Below are 23373 nucleotides of genomic sequence, written 5' to 3'. Positions count from 1 at the left end.
TAAAAATGTGTGAAAGTGAAACACATGTGAATGCGTGTGAATGAAGATTGCTGATTTTCAAACGTGACTTAAAGTTTTCAAGGCATTATTGCATGAAAAATGAGTACATATAAATGCAACATGTAAGGGGAGATGAGAGGTGAGATGAGATGCGAATGTGGATGGAGGATGCACTTTACATGTAAGTGTGAATGGAGGATGAGATGGAAAACATGGAAAGATGCGGAAACATGTATTTTCTCATGGAGGCGCAAATGCATATGGAGGGATGGAAATGGAAAATGGAAGAGAGATAATGAGTTTTATAGTCACTTTTGGTGAAAAGGTGAAGTCAAAGTACATGGAAGATGAAAATGACATCTTTTTTGACTTTTCAAAAAGTGACTTTTAATCAAAATCAAACCTTTTGGATGCAATTACACTTAAGGCATTTCATGTAATCGTGTTGTGTGAATAGATGCAAAAAGTGAGATGAGTGAAAATGGAAACGGAAAATGAAATTACATGCATGTGCGGATGGTGAATGAGATGGAAAACATGTAATCGCATTCGTCAAATGAGAGTGAGGTGTTGTGACATGAAAACGGAATGTGGAACGTGATGATGCATTTGCATGAAGTGAAGCAACAAGTTCTTGGGAATGAACTTGTGACTTCTCAAAAGTGGAGAAAACTGACAAGCAAACACAAAACACAAAAATACAAAAAAAAACATACCTTTAGAAGGTGACTCAAACATGCCAAGATGCAAAACACTTCAACACTCAAATTTGAAATTGGAACTTGGGAAAGAACCAAAAACATGAAAATGAACAAATTCTTCATTTTTAAAGGAAAAATGCACTTTCCATGGCATAGAATTCAACAAGTGGCAATCATCAAGCAATTACGTGCATAAAATCGGCAAAATAAGCACAAATTAAATAGCAAGAAAGAGAGTCCACTTACACAAAGATTAAGTGCCAAAAACAAAGGAGAAAGATGCTCCAATGTTGAAAATTTCTCCAAAAACGTTTGAATCTTTCAACGTCTAACAAATTCGAATGGGAGAAGGCAGCAATCAAGGAGTGGTTGTTAAAACATGCCAAAACGTGCCCTAAGAATGCTACAAGATCCAACATTTTTGGGATGCATGTGCTTGTGACGTTTTTGGTGAAAAACATTTTTCACCAAGATGCACGAACAAATCGATTTGATGTTTAATCATTCGGAGCAAAAAAATTGATAAAAAATGGAGTTTTTCGCTTATATCTTCAAAAACATGCCCTAGATTTGAGCTCTCGAGATCAATTTTCAGCATGTTAAATCCATTTTTGATGCAAGGAAAATCATTGCCAAGTAAAAACGCCTCCAATGGAGAAGATCTCATGCAAATCCATCAAGAAAATCTCCCTTAATGACTAAAATCAAGTTCTTGGAAGGCAAAGACATGTATTTTTTCAAAATCAGACTTTTTGAAGGGCAATACACATTAAAACATGTTTTTAGTTTAAATCGGACCTTTTGAAGTCAATAGCATGTTTTAAAATCCTTCAACAAGGCAAATCAAACCTTTTTGGGTCAATAGCATGTTTTAAAATGTGCAAACAATCAAAATCTCACCTTTTGGAGGGGAATGCACATTTTGAGTTACATCTCACATTTTGGATGTAAAGACATAAAAACTTAACTTTTGATGCAATGACATCAAAAAAGTCCACTTTTGATAGCCTTTTAATGTAATGACATCAAAAATGTCCACTTATGATATCAAGTTGAACTTTATATGCAGTGACATGTAAAATATCCACTTTTGATAGATTTTACATGTAATTGCATATAAAATGTTCACTTTTGATAACTTAAAGTCATTTAATCCACTTAATTTCATAAAAATGTTACTAAATGAGTCATAAACAAAATTTATATATCATATTTAAAAATACAACATATAAACATCATTTAAAAAGTAACATTTATATGAGTATTTGATTTAAAAATCAAAAATTAAATTAGAACTATATAGTTATAAAGTCACTTTAAGTGAAAAATTAAAAAGTAACTCAACTTAAAATTATAACATAAAGTGTACTATAGTCACTTAAAGTGAAAAATTTAAAGTTAAAGTAACTTTAAAACATAACAAAAGTGAATTTAAGTTATATTTATCAAAAAGTGAAAGTCAAATTAAAAATATAATATCATATTTTTAATTCATGTTGTTGCACCAAAAAGGTCTACTTTTGAGGTAGTAAAACAGGCATATCTCTTGACTGAGAACTCCAACTGAGCTCTAGGTTAGACCAAATCGAAGGGAAAAGTGAAAGGCATGACATGAGCAAAACCAAAGGACTAAAAACTAACAAAAGAAAACTCAAAAGCAAAGAAGAGGATGATGAAGGCTTCAAAAATCAAGCAAAGGCTTGACAAAAAGAAAAACAAAAAAGACTTGACGAAAGCCTTCAGTAAAATAATTTGATATACGAATTGAAATTGATCGATCGATCAACATCAAACAATTGAATATCAAATTAAAACTTAGATATACGCACAACTAACTTGAAAAGATTTCGTGTTGTTACCAACATTTTGTGGTGACAAAAAGCAGGACAACTGTGGCTAAGACGAAGTTGCTTGCGTGATAAGGTCTTTGGATGGGGCAGCTTCCTCACATCTTCACTTCTTCTGATCAATAGTCTCTTCCAACCATGACTTAGTTGAAGGACATTGATTGTCCACTGAAGGGTTGTGGGATCGAAGAGCTCCCTCACCACTGGGGGTATTTCCTTGAGTGGTAGTGGAGAAAGTAGTCACCTTAGTAACTGAGAGGCCCAAGGTATCACCTTGCTGAGATGCATCTTGCTCTTGACCAGTCAGGGGATTGTTGTCACCATCAAGGTTGATGAGTTGCACGAAGGAGGAAGACTCGGCCACTGTCTTCTCGTGATCCTTCTCTTTGTTCTCCACCAAGGCTTCTTTTCTTGATTTCAGAACCTAATTTGAGGAAGTCAAGGAATGGGTTCTCTGCATTGAACATTTAAACACTTGATTTCTTCTATGTCGTGGGCGCACCTTTACGACTGACTTCACCGAAAGCATCTTTCTAGCATCTCCGCAAAATCTCCTTATCTTATACTTGCATAGTTCTTTACTTTTCTTGTCTTCCAAAGAAGTAGCCTTGGACATTTTTGAAGGACAGAAAAGCACCATTGAGACCATCATTTTCCGAAGAGAGAAACAGTTCGAAGCATTTTCTTTTGGTTTGGTTGTTTACCTCATATATCCTCGAGATGAATTCTTGATCGTGGATTCATCACCTTAGTGATGCATATCAAGGGTCCAAATTTACTTATCTACAATACTACACCTGGGTCCCACTTAATGCATGAAATCTTTGAATGGAGCACAGGCTTTCTTAGCTTCGGGAACAGAATAGAAGATGTTCGTTTCCAACAGATGAGTACCTGAAAACATGAGGCCTCGTCTCTCTACACAAAAATGAATTCAGACCTCGGAGTTTCGCTTTGAGAGTTTCTTAGCTTTATGCATTTACTTCTCTTGGTCTTTTCACCGTAAAACGAGCGAGTGTACATCTGTAGATGTTGTCATAATTTTGTTCTTTGGATTCCTGCTCGATGAAGTTCACCAAAAGTGGATAGCTAGCCGAATGATTTAGAATCCATAAGAAATAAGCCTTCTGAGGTAGGAATAGAAACACAAAAACAAGTAAGACTCTCTTCTCATCGGGAAGATGCTCAAACAACATCCCATCTATATCTAGATCGCCTAAGACCTTAATGCAGTGAAATGATGAGAATCCCACATGGAGGTATAATGGGAAGTGGAGCAAGGGAAACTTGGAAAGGATACATAGTGAGAGCCTTAGGAAGCTTGATGAGAAGAGAGCCATCTAGGGGTTGTCTAGACAAATTGCAATGAAAACCATCAAACTAGAAGCACAAAAGGGATAAATTGAAAGCTTGGCAACAGCGGTCAAGGGCACTATTGAAGTTTTGTCAAGGAATCTTTTCCTTCACTCAGTCAAATTTTGCATTTTCACTCCTTTGATCAATGCTTAGCCATTTTTGTCTAATTCCAGTTTTGGGTGTTCATTAGGATGTGATCAAGTTTTCATCCATCGTGAAATTTTGACATTTTCTCTATCCTTTCCCCTTTTAGATGTTCATAAACTTAGTGCGTTATGGACCAACAGGCTCGCCTACCAAACTTTTCGGGTTTAGATTTTGATATTTCTTTGCTTGTTCTTTTGTGAGTTCTCATTACTTGCTAGAAATCAACCTGCCAAAAATAGAATTATTTATAAATAGTTAGTTTTCTTATCTTTAAACAAAAATTAGGCTAATTGGGGATATAGTGAAACTAAAAATAGATACTACTAAAAATATCAACTTGTTCCAAGCCCAAAATAAGGCCATTCCAGGATGTAGTGAAACTTACTAAAAATATAAATTTCCAAATATAGTAAGTTAATAAAAAATGCTCAAATTTTCATTGGCATTCTCCCTAGAAGATCAATTCCTTTTCAAACTTAACCAAACTCACTATTGTAACTTTTTTACAAAAACTCCTTTTCAGACTCCAAGGCAAATGACACCCAATTCCATACTTAGCATGAATCATTAATGTCTAAGTTGTCGATTTGGGTTGGAGGACGGATTTGGGTTCAGGGTTCGGGTTCGTGGGTTTGGGCAATTTTTTTCCCCATTTGGATTCGTGAGTGGGTTCGTGAGTATATATATGTGTGTGTGTGTGCAAAAAAAAAGAAACTCGCACGGTTGTAAAACTAACATACTAAGTTATTTCATAGAATGAATATATCAATCTTACTTGATTATTGATCAATGTCAAATGTCAAAGATAAACATTAAATAATCACTCCTTAATCTATGTTAATGTTGTAAATAAAATCATACATTGAATTACTAAAATGCAAAATGGAATTTCAAAACATAGACTACTTCATCAGATTGATAGATAATAAATTATAATTTAATAAAGTTTGAAACATGGTGATAAATCATAAATGAGTCAATGACAAATGTTTAAACATAGTTTATTGATGATCATAGACTCGTAGTACCAAAGATGCAAATGCACTTCAAGGGTCAAATGGGTCATCAAAATATGAGGGATCAATGGCTTCATCCTCATCTAGATATCTAGACTTCTCTGGTCCCTTCTTATATCCTGGATCCTTGCATGATAAGAGGCACCAATTGTTGTGAATAAATACCAAGTCCTCTGCTTTCTTCAAACCCAACCAGTTATGCTTCACTGAGTGGATAGAGGAGTATGTACTCCAATTCCACTCAGCAGCAGAAGAGCTCGCAACCTAGAGAGACAACCACCACAATTTTTAAAAAAATAGAAATTGTAATTTTACAATACAATACAAAATTAAGAGTGCTAATTCAACAAGCTAAGTGGCCATAAGAAAAGGAAAAAAAACTTAAATACATACTTGTGACAAGACCTTAATGGCAAGAGGTGATGGAGCCCAAATTTGTATCTCCATGTGTGAAATTATGTTGGAAAGTTTTATTTTGTGAAGAAGAAATGCTAATCAGGAGATTGTGAGATCCAATCATGGAATGAAGGATACTCGACTAAATGCATCCAAGTGTGCAAATACTTTTGAAGAACTCATTGCAAATTTACAGAAGACATTATGCTGGATGCATAGCAGGTTTGAGTCAGAATTTGGAACAATCATAAAAAGTATTCATCTCATCAATTTGATTGTAGACCTTGATAAGACACATGGAAAATGTGAGCATTCTAACATAGCAGATAAGAGCCAAATAATGAGGTACTGATTACCAGATTTATCAGAGCTTTCAAGGTAGAATTCTGAAGAGTGTTTTAGCAGATAAGAGGCCTTTTCATCGAAGTTGAGGAAGCTTCACCCAACGTGTAAAATCTAGAAATAATTAGAATATTTTTTACCATATTTGTGAGAAAATATGCTGGCTATTTGACAAAAGATATGTTACTGTATTTTCAAAAGAAGATGGGTAAATCTCTGATTATACTAGAACCAGTGTTCTGGAGGCCAAGCCACACACAATTTTATACTACAGCAAAGCAGATGAAAAGAAAAGCAAAAACCACTAAGATTCAATGTGTCATTATTCAGGCTTGTTAATAATTTGCAGCATACACAAGAAAGTGTTAACAATGTATAGTACAAGGAATCATGTCCTTCAAAATGAAGCATAGGTAGCAGTTAGTAAATGATCTCTTTATTATCCAATTCAAGGAATGATAATTGTAGAAGGACAAATAATATGTGGAGACTAATGACAGAGCATACCAGATTGCTTTCTAAGCATAAAGATGCGTGTTCAGATTACGAGTATTCTAGAACACCAAATTTCTCTGCCACATCCTTTTATGATGGGAAGTGATGAAGAAAGGGAGTCATGGGCCATGTTTCAGTATATCTAGCAATGTTCTGTACCTATCACAAGTCTACAGAAAATCAAGCACCCTATTCTAGGAGTATCTTGAAGCATATCATCACCACAAGGAGTGCTAATTAGAACAGGATTCACGATATTGAGAGCTTTATCACCTATTGTCTCACCGAGCCTCACGAGTGAAGGATATATGTTACTAATCATTTTTGTATAATCTAATGAAGTTTTTTTGTATATGTCTCTTACAGATATGAGGATCCATGCTAGAAAAATGCTTATCTAGGCTTGATGAGGATTTCACAACACCTAGCGTCTAATGAATCCAAAGGAAGAAATGAGGGCCCGTGGTTGATCTTAGAGAGGAATACGTGCGGTTATGGAAAAAACGACATCATCACACAACATCGATTATATCTGGAAACCATGCTTCTTTCATTCGCAATTTTATGTGATTGACGAAGTTTCCGAGAATGTACATTGACAATGAAGATGATTGGAGGCTATGCGCTAATGGTGTTTGTGCAATCAAAATTTGCATTGACAGTTTCATTTTAATGACAATCTCATTACAATTCCAAATCTTTGAAGAAGTCTTATCACAACTTAGCATGGACTCAGATCTTCTTTTGTGCCATCAGAATGCAAAGATAAGGATGAATTACCATTTGCGGATGATCCAAAATGATAAGGGTTCCCTCCGAATGTCAGAAGAAGTATATCAATGAATTTGGCGGCAGTCCTGGAACAATTTAGATCCAGAGTTATTGTTCTAAAACAAATACAAAATTTAAATAATAATAACTAGTGCAGTTAGATGGATTGTGGATTATTGAATAAATTCTTATGCAATTTTGGAGTCAAACTGTATTGGATGGATCATCCATAAGGAATGTCTCTAGCACAATTTTATTTCCGGCATGATCAGTAAGAAATATTTATTTTATTTTATTTGCATGAAGCTTTAGAGTTAAAATATTATATAGTTTCATCCTTTATAATTATTATTTTTAATTTTATAAATAATTTATATGATAGATACGTGGACAAGGTCAATTATAGCATTTTAAAATCGATCATAGATATTGAGAAATATTTAATTGTTTCTAAATCTATGTTTGGTTTGTCTCCGAACCACAGGAGTTAAAGTACGTTCCAGACTATTTCAAAATTGCATCCATATATTTGATATGTCGCATCTTGATTACTAAATTGTTTATAATTAATGTGTGTAGAACTTTATAAAGTTGTATGTTTTAAACTTATACTACTGACTCTATCACCCTTTGGCACTGGTCCTTACATTTTTCATAATTCGCAATCCATATGCTAGCAATTGTTTCATATCTTTCCTTTGAAGAATTAATATATTCATTTGTTGCAATCATCTATAATAATTACATTTTATAACATTCGTATATTTCATTTATTATTATTAATTCATCAATTACAAGTTTGAGGTTTTCCATAATTCTTTCCATTTGGAAAACTTTCATTGTATTCGTGTTCTAACCAATCTGCTTTAAGCATCTTGGATTTAAGGTTGTTGTCTAGGATTAGGTACGCCCGCCTTGGTTTTGCAGAGCCAAAAGCGCAGGGGATTTGGATTCAATCCCGTCAAGTTGGACATCCCAACATCGAGCGGGCAAGGCTCATAGGATTCCAGTATGAGGTTTTGAGAACCAACAGATTGGCAACTCTGGTAGGGAGAGTTGCAAAATAAAGCCTAAGAGTTTTTTATTGCAGACTAGTAAGAGTTAGATTCCATTTGATTTGCTATCTTGATCTGAATTAATAAGTTTTTTACATTTAATAACGTACATTTTAATTTCCTTGAAGATTTTGATCTCTCATAAAAAAATTTAATAAATCTTAAATTGCTTTATAAAGATTTGATCTTGTAGAAGCATTGTATGTTTTTCTTTAAGCTTTTTCTGAAGATTCGATCTTTGGTGAGGTATACTCTGCTGGAAGGAAGAACTCAGATTGTTGAAGATTGTTCATTTCCTCTATTTGGAGGTGGCGACTCTATTGTGTTTTGATTGGTACTTCAACAAAAGGAGTGCCTGGATCATTAGTAACTCTGCTTAGCGAAGTGACTCAGAGAAATGTACTTTTCTTATTCTTGAAAGCGCAGACATTGTTATTGTAAAATGTTCCAACCAAAGAAAAGGAAACAATATCTTCCAAGTGAAGATAGACCACTGGACCTGGGAAGATTCAAATATGATCCTAATGATTTATATTTAAAACTCTCACTTATCGCTCCCAAATTCTATGGAGATGGCAATGAATGTTCTCTCAATCATTTGAATGCTTTCTACAGATTCTTACATGCATACAATGTGGATTTGGAAAGTCATGCAATGAGGCTTTTAGTAAGAACTTTAAAAGATTTTGCAAAGGAAGCATTTAGCCTATTGTTGACATAGAGTATTTCATCATGGAGGGAATTGAAGGAGTGGTTCCTTGCTGTATTTCATGATGCGGGCCATTAAGAAGAGGTGCTATGAACAATATGAAGATCACAATTGCAGTATGGAAGAGGATCCTGACATGTCTCTACTTGATTCCTTTTTCAATATAGAAAGATATGAAGGCAAGACTTCAACACATTTGTTTTTGAGAATGCTAAACATTTACCATGAGATTCCATCAAACTTCAAACCTCCTTACATGGAATTTCTGAACAGAATTGTCAAGTTGAGAATTTCACCAAAGGACCCTGACGTAAAGCTTCTTCTTCAAATATGGGATCAAGCCATTAAAGATGAAGCAAAAGATACCAAAGTAAAGCAAGAACATAATGATGTTTCAGATCCAAATGTAGAAGAAATCGAAAAAGAATCTGATCATGATGAGACCGGAAAGGAATTAGATTGTGAAGAAAATGGAAATGATGAAGAGGATTCTCTCAGTGTGGATGAGATTTCGACCTTGTTAGATATGGAATATCAAAAGTATGTCGAAAAGGGTGGTCAAATTTTTCTTTCCATACACAAGGAGAAACAAATTGATGTGTCCAATGAAACATTTAATGGACAAGAAAATTTGTTCATCTCTACAAATTCATATCACTTTCATGAGGAGGAAAACAATGAACCAAAAGGGGCATACATTTCTCAGAAGGATGACATGTTGATTGAAGATGTGCATTATGGTTTAAGTATAGAAAGAGATCTATTTGGATACAATTTCAAAGAATTTTCAGATTCCATATATGATGAATTGTAGAAGGTAATGAAGAACCTAGCTCTTATATATTTCTTGAGGACAATATGAGCATACATGAAAAAGAAAATGCATCCAGGAAGGATTACAAAATCACTTCAGATCTTTTATGCGGTGAAATAATAGAGAATCCTGACAGAGTATTTTGTGGAGATGAAGTAGAACAACATGTGGCATATGAGCACAAGGAAATGTTATCTCACAGAGATATGCCCGAGCATTCTATGTTCAGTCCATTGTTTGAAGAAGGTATTTTATGCAGTCAAATATATCAGCACCATGATGAAGATAACGCACCTAAATATGATGTTGAAATTGACACAATTCATGATATGCATTTAGAAGATGAGACATCTTCCAATCCATCCTATGAGCAAGAAATACAATCATGTGAAAATAGTTCTGAAATTTTTTCAACTGTCGTGTCCATTCAAAGTCTTGATCAAAGAAAACTTGTATTTCCTGAAAGTGCACTATTTTCAAAATCTTTTTGTGAAGAAAATCAGCATTTGGAGTATGAAGATCGAGCAAATTGTGTGCTAGAAGATGTCCGAGCAAAGAAAATTAATCTAGATATTGGTATAACAAATCAACTGCATGGGGATCCTCCAGTCAGCAAAGATCACAATATATTTAATAACTTCTCAACAGCAAAACAAAATTCAAATACCAAGGATTGCATTGAGGAAGCACAATCAATAAGTATTGTTCATAAAAGTGATGCATTTGATAAAGGTATGAAGTATGAGCAGCAAACCAAGGTAAGTATCCTTGAAGACCATGTGGTAATATTTGTTAACAATATGCTTACGGAGATGTTTTTAAGTTTTTATCATCTTTCTTTTGAAGATTTTTCTTCCACATATATTAATCGAATAAATAAAGCAAGAGATCAGATGTTTGGATTAAATGACACTGAAATTTATTTCTTTTCAAGTGATCCAATTGATAAGGCAATGGTAAGATTTAAGTCTAGACAAGTGATGAATGAAATACACATGTTATGTAATGATTGTTTTCTAACACTTGTTAATGGATCAGATTTTATTAAGGAACAATATAATACTATATTTAGCAGGTTTAAAGTGTTACACAATCAGAATTGGGTGTTCAATAGAGGAAAGAAGTATTGTCCACTTTTTTGAGGGGGCCGGGGGCCACCCAATTTCACTATGCACCATGTTAAGCATGTATGTTTGGTTTGCTCCTCCAGAGACAGCTGGAATTCTCACTATGCCCACAAGGGGCATATGTCCCCAACAAAAGCCACTGATGGAGCCCAAATTTGTATCTCCATGTGTGAAATTATGTTGGAAAGTTTTATTTTGTGAAGAAGAAATGATAATCAGGAAATTGTGAGATCCAATCATGGAATGAAGGATCCTGGACTAAATGCATCCAAGTGTGCAAATACTTTTGAAGAACTCATTGCAAATTTACAGCAGACATTATGCTGGATTCATAGCAGGTTTGAGTCAGAATTTGGAACAATCATAAAAAGTATTCATCTCATCAATTTGATTGCAGACCTTGATAAGACTTGTATGGAAAATGTGAGCATTCTAACATAGCGGATATGAGCCAAATAATGAGGTATTGATTACCAGATTTATCAGAGCTTTCACGGCAGAATTTTGAAGAGTGTTTGAGCAGATAAGAGGCCTTTTGATCAGAGTTGAGGAAACTTCACCCAATGTGTAAAATCTAGAAATAATTAGAATATTTTTTAACATAAATGTGAGAAAATATGCAGGCTATTTGACAAAAGATATGTTACTATATTTGCAAAAGAAGATTATACTAGAACTAGTGTTCTGGAGGCCAAGCCACACACTATTTTATACTACAGCCAAGCAGATGAAAAGAAAAGAAAACACCACTAAGATTCAATGTGTCATTATTCAGGCTTGTTAATAATCTGCAGCATACACAAGAAAGTGTTATCGTACAAGGAATCATGTCCTTCAGAATGAAGCACAGGTAGCAATTAGTAAATGATCTCTTTATTATCCAATTCAAGGAATGGTAATTGTAGAAGGACAAATAATATGTGGAGACTAATGACAGAGCATACCAGATTGCTTTCTGAGCATAAAGATGTGCGTTCAGATTACGAGTATTCTAGAACACCAAATATCTCTGCCACATCCTTTTATGATGGGAAGTGATGAAGAAAAGGAGTCATGGGCCATGTTTTTGTATATCTAGCAATGTTTTGTACCTATCACAAGTCTGGAGAAAATCGAGCACCCTGTTCTAGGAGTATCTTGAAGCATATCGTCACCACGAGGAGTGCCATTTAGAACAGGATTCACGATATTGAGAGCTTTATCACCTATTGTCTCACCGGGCCTCACAAGCGAAGGATATATGTTACTGATCATTTTTCTATAATCTAATGAAGTTTTTTTTGTATGTATCTCTTACAAATATGAGGATCCACGCTAGAAAAATGCTTATCTGGGCTTGATAACGACTTCACAACACCTAGCGTCTAATGAATCCAAAGGAAGAAATGAGGGCCCCTGGTTGATCTTACAGAGAAATATGTGCAGTTATGGAAAAAAGACATCATCACACAACATCGATTATATTTGGAAACCATGCTTCTGTCATTCGCAAATTTTATGTGATTCATGGAGTTTCCGAGAATGTGAGGATACTATCCAACATTTCACATTGGTAACGAAGATGATTGGAGGCTATGCACGAATGGTGTCTGTGCAATCAAAATTTGCACTAACAGTTTCATTTTAACGACAATCGCATTACGATTCCAAATCTTTGAAGAAGTATTATCACGACTTAGCATGGTTGTGCCATCAGAATGCAGAGATAAGGATGAATTACCATTTGCGGATGATTCAAAATGATAAGGGCTCCCTCCGAATGTCAGAAGAAGTATATCAATGAATTTGGCGGTAGTCCTGGAACAATTTAGATCATCCGATAATCCTAGAGTTATTGTTCTAAAACAAATACAAAATTTAAATAATAATAACTAGTGCAGTTATAGTTATAATAATGGGATTAGGTTTTTTGGAGGGGATGTGATGGTTGAGGGAATGTCTCTTCATCCTTTATAAATATATGATGAAAATCAAAGAAATATACAATTCATATCCATATATAAGTTTTTACATACCTAAGTCTTATGCACTTTGATATATTATATTTCTTTATTGGAAAAGATTGAATGATTGAGCAAAGCTCGTGGATTGTGGATTATTGAATAAATTCTTATGCAATTTTGGAGTCGAACTGTATTGGATGGATCATCCATAAGGAGTGTCTCCAGTGCAATTTTATTTCTGGCATGATCAGTAAGCAATATTTATTTTATTTTATTTGCATGAAGCTTTAGAGTTAAAATATTATATAGTTTCGTCCTTTATAATTATTATTTTTAATTTTATAAATAATTTATATGATAGATACGTGGACAGGGTCAATTATAGCATTTTAAAATAGAACATCATAGATATTGAGAAATATTTAATTGTTTCCGAATCTATGTCTGGTTTGTCTCCGAACCATAGGAGTTAAAGTACATTCCAGACTATTTTAAAATTGTGTCCATATATTTGATCTGTCACATCTTGATTACTAAATTGTTTATAATTAATGTGCGTAGAATTTTATAAAGTTGAATGTTTTAAACTTATAACATTGACTCTATCGCCCTTCGACACTGGTTCTTATATTTTTCATAATTCGCAATCCATATACTGGCAATTGTTTCATCTCTTTCCTTTAAAGAATTAATATATTCATTTGTTGCAATCATCTGTAATAATCAAAGTAACAAGAATCGGAATCGGATCGGAATCGGCAAGGCCGAATCGAATCGTGAATCGGCAATGAATCGGCAATGAATCGGCAAATTTGAAAAAACCCTTTAAATTTAAAGATTTTAACAATTTAAAACTTATTTCATGCACCTTTTATTGAATATAAATTAAACACACTATAACATCATCAAATAGAAGTTAAAACTTAACATACATAAACATGGAACATAAAATCCATCACATATGTAACTATGTTATCTAAAATGTAAATTGTAGGCTAGCTGAAGTAAATAGAAATCAAATGATCACAATGATTTAAATCATAGAATGTATGTAAAATGATCCATAAGACATCAAATCATAAATGTATGTAAGAATCTAAGATGAAGATCCATGAAAGTTTGAAACATATGTCTATCAATGATTCAGTATCAATATCTGTAAACAAAATATAAAAACAAGGCTCCAGCTCAAGCCTCAGACTCATAGTCATCATCATCATCCTCAACATCATCCTGAAGCTCGGCTACAGCCTCAGCCTCAGCCTCTGAGTATCCAGTCTGCCTAGTAGCAAGGCGTCTAATGTAGGTCCTAGAGGACTGCCGAGCCATATCTCCCGCATGTAAGATGGGCTCATGAACGTCGCTAGGGCCTGTGCCTGTGCGTGCACGTGTGCGTCTACCAATGCCTGAAGAATGTGCTCTAGCTGCCTCAGCCTCTATATCCACCTGGTCAACCCACACACGGTCTTCCTCAGTGAAGACTGGATCCACAACCTCTGTGAGCCACTCTGATTCTGGATCAATCTCCTCTAGAATGATCGGAGAGGAGTCAGTGCCCAAAATCTGTCTGATCCTAAGACGAAGGTTGTAATGAACAAAGACAATATCATTCAACTTCTGCACTGTCAACCTGTTTCTCCTCTTCGAATGGATGTGCTCGAACATGGACCAACTGCGCTCACATCCAGAAGCGCTGCTTGGCTGACTCAGAATACGAATGGCAATTTTTTGAAGTTTTGGGGTTGTGGCCCCAAACATTTGCCACCATCTATCTGCAATAAGGGAAAAATTGAAAATAGAAACAATTAGTCTCATTTACAAATTACAAGTTAACTCTAAAATTACATAATCAACTTTAAGATTAGAATCTAGATTCATGAACATTGAATATATTATTTAATTTTTACCTGGCTGTAGTGTTGTCTGAGCATTTATGGCCATCCTGCTAGAGAAAAGTGGCCCCTCTTTATTGTTGAACTGGTCTAGCTCAACAATCGCAGCAGCGCTATCTTCATCGCTACTCAACCTCTGAATCACTGTGTATAAGCCAGTGAGAACCTCCGCATCCGCCTTGAACTCAGGACGGAAACGATATGCCGGATTCAGAAAGTAAGCTGCTGCATGGATGGGTCGATGGAGCTGATTCTGCCATCTCCTATCGATGATGTCCCAAATAGGGCCATACCTCTCCTGCACTCCTGCATATTGGGCTCTGATGGCCTCCTTGGCCCTATCCATGCCCTCATAAATGTAGCCCATAGAGGGCTTCTCCCCATCAGCAGTTCGTAGCAAAGCTACAAGGGGCTCAGTGACCTACATATAAAGTAAAACAAAAAACTTGAGTCAAAACTTAAATATAAAATAATATAACTTAAAGTAAAAGTAAAATACTAAATGTTAAATTGCAATAAATTTACCTGCAGGATTTCTCTAGCGGGTTTCCAAAAACCATCCTCATCAAATATGCAATCCACCACATCTATCCCTACAGTGGTCGTAGCATAGGAAGAGGAAATCCACTCCCGCCCAACAAACATGCTCCTCAATTCATCCCTTGATGTCAACAAGGACTGCAAGGTGATGAAATTCGAGGCAAACCTCGTGATACCTGGGCGAGCTAACTCTTTTCCTTCTGTGTACTTCCTCATTGTGCTAAGGACAAATGAATGATTATAAATGAATTTGCATATGTTTTTTGCCCTTTCCACACATGACTTGACAAACTCAAGTTTGCCAATTTCCTCCAACATGAGGTCAATGCAATGTGCCGCACAAGGGGACCAAAATATGGTGGGGTGCCTCTCCATCAAAAGTTTACCTACAACAATTTTAAGTCAATTAGAAATTCAAATTTCAAAATTCAAATAAATTTATTTTCAAAACTTGAAAAGTTAAAAGTTTACCTGCAGCAACATAACTTGCTGCATTATCCGTCACCACCTGGATCACATTTTGTTCTCCCACCTCTGCTATGACTTCCTCAATAGCCTCACATAAGTATGTGGCATTTTTTACATGTGCGGAAGCATCAATGGATTTGATGAACATGGTATATCCTACAAGTAACAAAACAACGAATTAGAATATTAAAATTAAATGGATCATCAACAAATTAGCATTCAACAAATCAAAATTTACAATTATGTATGTAGGAAAGTAGAATGATCAATTACCTCCACAGGATACAAGAAAATTGAGGAGTGTTCTATTCCTCCTATCTGTCCAACCATCAGTCATGATGGTGCAACCCTTTGCAATCCACTCCTTTCGGTTCTCCTCGAGCTCAGCCCTCATGTCCTCTACCATCTCATCCAAGAGGTATCCGCTCAACTCAGCCTCAGTTGGGGCTTTAAACCCCGGACCACAAATAGCAACCGCGTCTATCATGTTCTGCCAATAAGGAGCCCTGTCACAAATAAAAATTTAGATGTCAAAGACTCAAATTATAAAACAAGTAAATATAATTAAAGTTTTACTTTTACTTTTAATTTTAACTTTAAAGAAAACAACGAAAAAAGAATCAATTACCTGGCTGCAATAAATGGAATGTTGCAAAAGTACCAAAATTTGCATATCTCCTTTCTGGCAGCATCATGAATTTCCTTGTTCAAACCCATGCCCTCAAGCGTGGGTTGGGAACCAGGAGTAGTGCGGGGCACAAAGTAACTATCCATTATGTTTTTCCGCACTCTAGGCTGCAATAGGTTGGTGTGGGACTCTGTCTCAGTATGTGACCGACTAGCACCAGCACGAGCAGAAGAACTAGGATAAAAAGGAGGCCTAGAAGAACCCTCTCCAACACAACCTACAGATGCAGAAGCTGATGCAGATGCAGATGTGGATGCGGCTGCAGATGCGGATGCGGGAACATGGGAGCCAATACCCCTTAACCCTTCAAGTTGCATTTTCCTATTGGCTTTGTCTTTTTCAATTTTTTCTAATGCCATTAAGCAAGTGCGTTTTGCCTCAGGAGTTTGGTGAGTGCAAATTGTAACATCGTGTCCAGGTATAGCAGCAATGTGGTATTTCAATCTATAAATACCCCCAGAAGTTATTTTTTCTTTACAAAAAATTCATTTTGTTTGATATTTGGTTCTTCCAGGAAACTCTTCGTTATATTTCCAACATTCATCTTTTCTACCCATTGCGAATTTGCAAAAAATGAAAGCAAAGGCTGCTGCAATAAAAATTTATATGTAAAATATCAAAGTTTGAAGCTAATAAAAGCTACAAAACAACAAACCCTAGTTTGCAACTTAGTAAAAATAAAGAACATTCAAGATCTAAACTAAAAATCTTGAAAACTATAAAAATTTAACAAAAAATGCATAATACACTAACATGCAAAAAAAAAAAAGAGCACTTACCTCTTGCAAATGAGTTGAGGAGTGTTGAGATTGGCTCCTTAATGCTCCCAATGCAATTGATGGCCTCCACAAATGGATTGCTGATCTCTTTTGTGCTCTTTCTTCTTGCCGGTTAGAAACCTATGGCTTTTCTTTTCTCTTCTTCTCTCTCACTTTTCCTCTCTTCTACTCATGTTAAATAAATAGAAGGCCCTTTAGGGTTATAACAAAGAGAAATGGTCAAAAACAAAGTAAAAAAACCAAGCAATTTTTTAAAATTTTACAACTCTACACTTTATTGGCCGCGGGCGATTCCTGCCGATTTTTCTAGGCGATTCATGCGATTTTTTGCCTGAATCGCCTGAATCGGCGATTCAGGCGATTCACTTAAAGAAATCGGCAATGGCGATTTCCGACTCCAAAAAAATCGCCATTGCTGAATCTAATCGCCGAATCGCCGATTCAGGCGATTTTATGGCGATTCTCGTTACTCTGGTAATAATTACATTTTAAAACATTCATATATTCATTTATTATTATTAATTCATCAATTACAAGTTTGAGGTTTTCCATAATTCTTGCCATTTGGAAAACATTTTCTGTATTTGTGTTCTAACCAATCTACTTTAAGCATCTTGGATTTAAGGTTGTTGTCCAGGATTAGGTACGCCCGCCTTGGTTTTGCAGAGCCAAAAGTGCAGGGGATTTGGATCGCATCGATAAATCCCGTCAAGTTGGCCATTACCAATTGGATATCCCAGCATCGAGCAGGCAAGGCTCATAAGGTTCCAGTCTGTGGTTTTGGGAACCAACAAGAGGTACATGTAACTTTTCCCATGTAAGTATCACCATCCAATGGCATCCATTCTACTTTGGTCATTGATTGCATCAGGGTCTGCATTTTTGCCTGAGACAAAATCTACAAACTCTCTCCTAACATTCGATGCCATATCAGGATCACTAAAGAGCCTGCTAAATGCCCTCTTATGCCCAGTAGCAACTTCAAGGTCTCTGTATGGTACCACTTTACCAGGAATAGAAAGTATCTCACCACTATAATATCTAGGAGAAAGTGCATATGCCAGGAGGTGTAAAGGTGTAGTCATCTTGTTCCAGTAATGTAGAACAATTTTCTTCACCTAATTGTACAAGGTATCCTCAGGATCCTACTCCCTCCTCTGAATGACCTAGGATGTCAAATGATGTACATGTAAGTTATCTTGATGTAGTGTTAATAACTTAATTAAAATATAAAATAAAAATCTCTCAATAAACAAAGATAAAGTATTGTATAAAAATTTTAATTTACCGATTTCATTCTTTCTAGCATGGAATCCATGGCATCATATATGTCCCCCAAACAAGGCTCATCAGTGTTGGCATACCGCAACATAGACATAATGGGCTCAATGAGTTCTAATGCATATTCCAGCCTATTCCAAAAACCATCACTCAAGATCATATCCTTTACAGTTTTAGCCCTTTTTGTATCGGCTTGCTTTCATCCAACCCATTTTTTGCTAATAACCATTTGACACAATGCTTCTTTCACCCTCACAAGTCATCTAAGGATGATTATGTGTGAAGCAAACCTTGTTTCAGCAACTTATTTCCATGTTAGTTCAAATTGTAAGTTAATATAATAACACATTTCAACTATCAAATATGTAAACAACACATTCCAAGAATCTCTTGTTGGTTTGAGGAGGTTTTCTACATTCTTTCTCTCATTATGCAATATGGTGGTTCTCAACTTTTCATATCCAGGGGCTCGATAACCACAAGGTGCTTCATTTATTGCTTGCACCGTCTCTCTCCAATAAGGTGATCTCACTAGATTGAATGAAACACCATTTGTGATGAGGCAACGCCGAAAACTTTAATGTCAGCAATTTCTCTCTTTGCATTTTCAAATGCCTTATCTAATGGGCCTCTCTTGTGGAATGGGGGTGTTTCTATTTCATCTTCATCCACAAATGGGGTAGGTAGGAAGCGATGTGGTCTAGTGGTTGTTTGAGAGGGTGGTGTTGGTGGTTTTTGCTTTGATTTATCTTTTTTCGCCTTTGACACTAACCTATCAGCCTCTTGTTGTTCTTTTAACATGCCTGCTATTTGAGAAGCCGGCAACCCCTTTTTACCTCCCTCTGGGGGCCCTCACACATGCTAATCCCTTGACCTGGTGGGCCTATCAAATGATGTTTAACCCGGTAATATGAGCTTCTATATTGGTTTTGGTAAAAATTGCATTTCCATATATACCCTCCCCCTCCAACACATTGCTCAAATCTTTTTGTATACTTCCACAAAGGAGAGCTTTTATCAATTTTAAATCTTTGGGATCCCATCCCACCCACTGAACCCTGACTACTCATTCTATGATTCTTGAAATCTATTAAAAAAAATTTTAAAAATATTTCAAAACTTATACAAAACTTGATAAAAAATTAGAACAATAAAAAAAACTAAAAACAAACTATGAAAGAAGCAAAAGGAAGGATCAAATGCATACCTGGAACACTCAACACTGATTATTTGAAGGATTTGAGACTCCACAAACAATCTCTACAACCTTCTCTTCAAACTTGCAAAATGGCCACACCAAAATGAGAGAGCAAAATGAGAAAGCAAATGAGAGATTAGATGAATGAAAAGTATCTAATATGCCTTCCTTTAGGGTTTGGAAAAAAAAACAATAAAAAAACTCATCTTAAAATGTTTTTATGACCACTTTATGGCCCCACATGCCGCGGGTCCTCCCAGATTCACCCAAGTCCACGATGGGTCCGAGCAAGGTCCGTGTTTGGGCTTGTGGGCCCGCCCGAGTCCATGCAGACCCGGGCGGACCCATAGGCCCAAACAAGGACCCTACCCAAACCCGTAGTGGGCCCGAGCTCAAATTCGAACCCGGACCCAAGCTCCAGGGTCCGAACCTGGCAACTCGGATTAATGTGTTTCACAGGTTGGGAGATAACATTGACAGCAAAAGACTTGGCTCATTCAACAAAGAGAGGGGGTCCCCATTTGTAATGAGGCGATGTGTGAAAATGTCACAAGTCCCAGATTGGTCATAGGGTAAGACTGAGTAGAGTTTATATATGTAGAGGTTGAAAAAGAGTTGTGCAGAGAGTTATGAAACCTTCACTATTTTACTCTATCATTTGGTTTTTAACTAGAATGTGTTCGTTGTGACCATTGCAATCCAAGTGGTGCTGACTTGTAGCATGACTTACAATTTGTCATTACAGATAAAGTGGTAGGTGCTATGCAATAAATTCCCTTTTAGATGATACAACCCATGTTGGTGTAAATAATCCCTAGTGGTAGTAGTATGCGATGTGCCTTAATCATTGATTATGTAAAAACTTTATACTAAGTCGAGAAAGAATGCACTTAGCTAATGATATTACATTGTCTGATGTACATTGCATCAATTTGTGGCATGCTGAAAGTAACTGGCTCTAATAAATGTAAAATTGATATCTTATATGTGTGTGTGTGGCTATGTGTGTGCGGGTCTGTGTCTCTGATATGCGCTGGCTAGACTCTAAGTTGACGAATGTGTGTCGTGTTGATACTAGCAAAACTTATGAAAGGATCATTCAATGTACAGAAAAGAGTTCGTGTGTCAACATAACAATAGAAATGTATCTATCATTGAGAAGTACTCTTGACTCTCTACTGTATACATGGACACTTTTACATTGTGCATGGTGATTTCAAATCTAGCAACTAATGCCATATTTGATTGTACTCTAAACACATATGATGCACAGAAATCAGAAAACTTTCTTGTACAATAGAAAAATGTCTTTCAGAATATTTATTACATTGGTTGTTCCTGTTATTGTATTTAGTTTTGTGATATGGAGCTTGTATTCATTTATGTAATTGTACTAGCATTTAAGCTGGACTAGATTTTGATTGTTATTGTTTCTTGTGAATTATACGAACAACTTAAACCTTAAATGATATGTATACTGGGATGAACTCAATTGTTTATGGCTCAATCTAAAATATGGCTAATCACATCTTCGTATTAAAAAATTGCTGGTTAGACAGAAATAGGGACAGGTCACCACATGAAGACTAAACTCCCCTTTAACTACCTAAAATTTCCTTCAAATATTGACCATACAAGCTAGTTGCTATCACGAGCTATCAAAGAGAAAATAAAAGGGTCGAAGCCAACTGAATAAATTAAAGGTCTTCTCTGCTGCTTGGCTAAAGAGAGGTTGACGGCAAGGCCAATACAAATAACCAGGGACAATTTTCATTAACTATCACAAGGTTAGCAAGCTCCTAGGTCTGATCAGCTATTGAAATTTTCCATTGAGTGTGGCACATTTGTTGTCAATAGCTATTATTCTAAGGAATGGTGTAAGCCAAGTTAAGTTAACATTTCCTGCAACATAAAACACTAATTCATTATCATTCAATTAACAAAGAAAAATACCGTGTTTCTCAAATTTAAATGATCACACTACATGCTCTTGCTATTAATTATCCACTATCTACCCATGTGCAACTTCTAATATTCCCACAGCAATGAAACTTGAAGTTTTTTAAATGATCGGCATGAGAATTTGTAGCACACTTATTTTCTTTATACAAATATGAATAATTTGAGTGATCGAGAAGCATAAGAGTGGTCATGGCAAGTTCCTGTCCTTTTGCGAAATTCTTTAAGTGCTGTCATATATACCTGAGGAAAGTCCAGCAGCAGATCCTGCAGCCACCAGAGATAATTTGGTTCCCTGACTACCTTGCAGTACTTTTCCCAACCCATTTGCTATTGATGCACCAATTTCAACACTTGGTCCTTCAGGACCTAGCGAGTTGCCTGTACCAAGGGTGACAGTAGCAGCTACAGTCTTTAGAAATGACCTGAAAGATGCCTTAATATCAGACATGGGAATCCCTGCCGAAGAACTTTCAAGGCTATTTCTTAGTGTATTCAAAATAGCTACTACTACACCTCCACAAGCTGGTGTAAATAGAATAATTTTCCACTTTTGTTCTAGGGTCTGTTCTCGTAACCATGAGGCACCTGAAGAAGGAATTCCATCCCAAAATAGGTCGCGTATTTCGTGGACCTGAAATAATGAAACATAAAATGACTTCAAAATTTGACCTTGCCAATTTGACAAATTTTAGCTTAAGACAATGCCACGTAATTTACAATTGATTATGAGACCTTTCCATCTGCAGATTCAAAAGCAATAAGGAGCTTGGAAATTTAATTAAGTTTCTCAGTTCATACTGATAGCTGAGTTCATGAAAGAAAAGGCATATGTTTTCAGGAACACTATATCAAGCCTAATACTAGTAACTATATTCAATGTATATGCTTAGAGCCAATTTACTATGAATGCTCACTCTAAAAAGTTCAAATTTCAACATACAATTTCTTTCTGATATGAAATTCATCATATCCCAAAAGTGAAATGAAATTAGAATAAAGACTTGAAAAATTTATGGGCTTTTCCCCTGCTAATTCTTCGCTATTAATGTCTATTCCATAAGGGAAACATGGTACTGATAGAACTAACTATCAGCGTGTATGCTTGAGTATTTTGTAAATATAAATAATGAGGATGCTAAATTTGTTGCATACGTGAATACATGAATAGACATGTTGATTAATATGTTTTTGTAAGGGTAGCCAAAAGGGTTCATGAGCCAAGGATTAACTAAACACCAATAACAGTCCATACAAAAGAGAAGCAACTATTATGCTATATTTGCTCAATGCATACAAGTCAGATCTCACCACTTAACAAAGAGAAACCCTTGTATATATAGGGAAGGGTGAAACATTTTAAAAACATACAATTGCAAAGAAAGGAAGGGAAGGACTTACGATCTCTCACAGAATGTGTTTCGATCTTACGCATTGAGACACAAAAGGTAAATGCCTGCAGTAAACTGACAACTGTGAAAAGGATTCAAGGAGGAAATCAGATAGGTGTTGAACTCCATGTACACTAACACGCAAAGATGGATGCCAACAAGGCCTAGCAAAGTAGCCATGTAGCTTAACAGTTATGCGGAACATGGCTAAAGATTAATCCATGCATCTTTTTTACTGCATGTACCTAGAGACCTAGCAATTTGCTTATCTTTGACTATTATGCCAAATGCATAAGACAACTGTTATTCTTTAAATGGCAGAAACTGTTTGGCACTTTGAAAGCACATGGTGGTCAAAGGCCGGGCCATAGGAATAGACAAACTTGGTGTTGGTTGCTTGATCACTTTTTAAGTCGTGAGGAAGACAATGAATTATCTGTTATAAGACTTATTCTTAA

At 35.8% G+C, this 23373-nt stretch overlaps 2 protein-coding genes across 5 annotated transcripts in view; both read right to left on the bottom strand.

The window, feature by feature from the left end:
- The window catches only part of CLC-E (chloride channel E), a 168852-nt gene that overhangs the window by 143714 nt on the left and 1765 nt on the right, over window positions 1–23373 (bottom strand). For 2 of the 4 annotated variants that reach the window (XM_089827030.1, XM_089827032.1), the window contains exons 2-3: window positions 22041–22158; window positions 21768–21949 (exon numbers count right to left, since the gene is read on the bottom strand). In XM_089827030.1, the coding sequence (XP_089683156.1) occupies window positions 21768–21949; window positions 22041–22158 (300 nt within the window). Of the gene's footprint in view, window positions 1–21767; window positions 22159–22925; window positions 23060–23373 lie in introns of those variants that run through there. The other 2 variants (XM_089827031.1, XM_089827029.1) reach the window with 2 other exon arrangements.
- Window positions 13786–16783, bottom strand: LOC149563920 (uncharacterized). The gene is made up of 6 exons (XM_089827028.1): window positions 16248–16783; window positions 15893–16125; window positions 15623–15775; window positions 15137–15537; window positions 14627–15032; window positions 13786–14491 (listed from the first exon to the last, which is right to left on the bottom strand). The coding sequence occupies exons 1-6, from the start codon at window positions 16664–16666 to the stop codon at window positions 13908–13910; spliced, it is 2196 nt and encodes a 731-aa protein (XP_089683154.1). The 5' UTR covers window positions 16667–16783; the 3' UTR covers window positions 13786–13907.

The sequence above is a fragment of the Cupressus sempervirens genome, chromosome 4 (genome assembly GCF_028749045.1).
Source record: "Cupressus sempervirens isolate cs-2001-9-10 chromosome 4, ASM2874904v1, whole genome shotgun sequence".
Lineage (NCBI taxonomy): Eukaryota > Viridiplantae > Streptophyta > Pinopsida > Cupressales > Cupressaceae > Cupressus > Cupressus sempervirens.
Note: the sequence above shows the minus strand (reverse complement) of the source record. Positions and strands in the feature narration are given on the sequence as shown.